The sequence below is a fragment of the Corvus brachyrhynchos genome, unplaced genomic scaffold, assembly GCF_000691975.1.
Source record: "Corvus brachyrhynchos isolate BGI_N302 unplaced genomic scaffold, ASM69197v1 scaffold3, whole genome shotgun sequence".
Taxonomy (NCBI): Eukaryota; Metazoa; Chordata; class Aves; order Passeriformes; family Corvidae; genus Corvus; species Corvus brachyrhynchos.
The window spans coordinates 6117012-6120506 of record NW_008237619.1 but is presented as its reverse complement, the minus strand read 5'-3'; the positions used below and the strand labels follow the sequence as shown (position 1 = coordinate 6120506).

Genomic DNA, 3495 nt, shown 5'->3' with positions numbered 1-3495 from the left:
TTTCTCTTCTTAAAAAAAAAAAAAAAAGCTTTCAGCAGAGTTTAGCCTCCAGAAACAGGAGAGGGCTCACACTACGTGAGTAGACAGCCTTACGTGAACCAGCTGAAAGTACTCCACGGCCCAGAAGCCGCAGCTTAATACTCCTTATGCAGAGCTGACCATAGGAAATACTCGTGAAAAAGAAAAATATACCAGAGCTTCCATGCTCCATTCATAGCCAGATGGCTCCAGTACAGCGTGGCAATTGAACTTTTAAGTCGGCAGCAATAATAACAGAAAGTGCAGACTGCCAATCCTTCTAAAGTTGTTATTCTTGATTGCTGTCTGTGCAGAGACTTCGTATGCCTTTGGGGCATGAGGCACAACAACTCAGTTTATAATAACTTAAAGAAAAATTGCCAATTTAATGTTAGATCTGTCATTTTAATGAAGAGGCCACTGGCTCAAAGTAAACTATCCTAAATGTTGGGATGATGACCAGAATTACTAGGATTATGAATGGCACTGCTTTTAAATGACTTTATGATCCTGACCAACTAATAAACTTGTCACTCCATGCACTTGATGTACTTATTAATATATATCTAGTTGTGGGTGCATAATTCACCCATCAAATAATGAGAATTACTTGATATTTGTAAATCATAATGAAACACCTGGATTGAAACACAAAATGTAATTTACTAGTGCATATTTACCCATCCGATGGGTATGCAATTCATTTTTCCCTCAGTCAGGTGTTGTCTTGGTTTCCCTTTGTAGAGGAAGAGAATATAAAACCCTCTCTAAAAGTGAAAGCACCAAATAGTGGCTATTCAGGTTCTCTGTTTGCTAGCTAAGATGTAGTGTGCTATGGCTTTTCCTTCTCTTACCCTGCCGACTGCCAGCTCTGCATTTCAGGTCAGCTGCTCTGCACTTGGGTCTGATTATGCTTTTGCAAAGTTATGAAACTGGGGAGACTGGCTGGGTGTTTTGAACAGCCTGGTGAGACAAGTGCACAATTTATTTTTAAATTAAATGTGAGTACTTTATTCAGTGGCACCCGTTTGATCTATGCGAGGAGATACTTTAAAATTATAACCCACAAAATTCTCCCACTATTCCCATAATTGGTCTGTGTTTGTTTCTCTTTCAGGTATTGCCTAGCAGAAAACCATGGGCAATTTCAAAGGGCATGCCCTCCCTGGAAGCTTTTTCCTTCTTTTTGGTTTATGGTGGTCAGTGAAGTATCCACTGAAGTACGCCTGTCGAAAAAACAAGAGCGCTTGCTACCTTGGCTCCAGGGCAGGATTCCAGCGCCTGGAGTTTGTTGAGGGCATCGTCAAAGCTATCTTTGCCCTCATTGGTAAGTGAGGTGGACTAAGGGCAGGCTGTACTTTCTAACACTTTATTCTTCAAATTTTGTCCTCTGATAAAATGAGTCTCCTTGTGTTTTGCTATTTTGCCCTTTAACCACTGAGAAGTGGTGGGGCTACTGCTGTTAATTACACAGCTGTGGCTGTAACGTGGTTTCCATCCGTAGCACTCTTCTGGAGCTTCTGTGAGATCTCCTGACCACTCTTGACCACTTGACCACTCCTGACCACATGTCAGCGTTCATGTACTGTTCTCTGTTCAGGGAGGCAGATAAGATGTTTATGCAAGGGGCTCTCATTTGCACACTGGGAGCACCAGACTGTGAAGGTGTTGCTTTTCTATTTTGAACCCAACCATCTCAGATGTTGGAAGCCTCCACTGATTTATTGATAAAATATGTAAATGATGCAGATGATTTTTTGATTAATGTCAGTTAAAAGTGAAAATATTCACAAAGAAAGACTAAACTCCAGATCTTACTGCTGCAGGACTGTTGTGATGGGGCATGGGGGAGCTGTTTGTCCTTCTGTTGTGTCCAGGCCTGGGTACAAACTCACAGGGATGGTTTTGAGAGCTGACTGGAAGTGTTTAGTTCTTGTTTACATCCCAGCAGGCTGTATGGTAGCAATTTACCTGTAGAGGGTAAGTAAACTCAACAACAGGGGATCTGGGGAGCTCAGCACCTGCAGCTCAAGTTGAAAAGTATCTAAATTTTAAGCATTTTTACACTTTTAGATTCTATTTGTCTGCTCTCATTTAGATGCTCAGAGCTGCCTCATTTCTAATCAAGGACCAGGCTGTGACAGTCTATTTCTTGCTTTTCCTTCCTCTCTGTTAAGATATATCAGCACTGAAGGGATGTTGTGTCTACAGTATATATTTTTATATGCCTTAAAAAATGATAAAAATCTAAATAATAGCATTCATTTTGAGGCATGACTGTGGACATCTTTCCTATAAATCCCCCAGTCTAGAGGTAGCTTGGCAGCTAAAACATTAATCTACTGGTTTTATTTTCACTTTGAAACAACAAGCTATTACTTTAACATACAGAAATTCCAATTCCAATCAAAAGTATGGACAAACGTTTGGCTAAGACAGGCAGTAAAGGCATTGGAAGTAAAACCTGCTGTTTCCATGTTAGGAAAACTGGAAATAAAGGTGGAACAACACTGCATTTGTTCAATAGCACATCTACTTATACAGCAGGATGCTGGCCTATGCTTCATAAACAAAATAATTAGCATTAATGTTTTAAAAGCATAACAACTTTTAAACCCTCCCCAAACTTCAGTGATTATATAAAGCATTTTAAAGCAGTTTTCCTTTGCTGGTGTACCTCAGCTAGTTAGCAAGACACTGAGGGGCCAAGGTAAGGGAGAGAGTGAAGCAGTGATTCAAATACTACTTTGGTGTACATTCCCATGGGACTTTTAATAACCCTGCACGGTGAAGGGGTTTCCTTTTATGGCTCTAGAGGAAAAATCCCCCTTTGAATTATGTGTCTGAACTCTGTCATCCTGCATTGGCAGGGCACTAAAATGGTAAATCTTTCTTTTGGAGACTTTAGTGTGTGCTATGCTCATGTCAGAACCATTGGGAAAGGCAGCTGAAAAATTTGGTCAGAGGACTACTACAATAGCAATTGTTTAAAAGAAGAAAAAGCAGCACAGAATAGCTGTTTTCATTTTCACTGCTGGAAACTGCGAGATGCAGATAGTTCCACCAGGAGTGGAGCTGAAGCCTGATTTCCTCTGGCTCTTCACTCTCCGGATTATGTGATGCTAAAACCTCAAATTTACTGGCATTATGCTGCATGGGGATATATTGCTGCCACTATTGTTTGTGTGAAAACTTTGCATCAGTTTATACCTTAAGTACCAGACCAAATGGTTTTTCTTCTTGTTTCATGCACAGGAATGGTGGCTGAGCAGTTTGTTCCTGATGGACCTCATCTGAAGCTGTACAACTATGAGAAGAAGCACTGGGATCACTTGATGAACTGGCAACATGCCACCATGTACCTCTTCTATGGCATTTCAGGGCTGGTGGACATCGTGGCGCATGGGACCAATGCACTGCCAGCGGCCATGGACAGGATGATGCTTTCCTTAGCAGTCTTTATTGAAGGTCAGTTCA

The 3495-nt window shown here is 41.1% G+C and overlaps 1 protein-coding gene across 1 annotated transcript in view; it reads left to right on the top strand.

Annotated features, from left to right (window-relative positions):
- Positions 1 to 1138: 1138 nt before the first annotated feature.
- The window catches only part of TMEM45A (transmembrane protein 45A), a 10192-nt gene continuing 7835 nt past the window's right edge, over positions 1139 to 3495 (top strand). The window contains exons 1-2 of the mRNA XM_008631722.2: positions 1139 to 1345; positions 3274 to 3486. Of these exons, the coding sequence (XP_008629944.1) occupies positions 1156 to 1345; positions 3274 to 3486 (403 nt within the window). The 5' untranslated portion in view covers positions 1139 to 1155. The remainder of the gene's footprint in view (positions 1346 to 3273; positions 3487 to 3495) is intronic.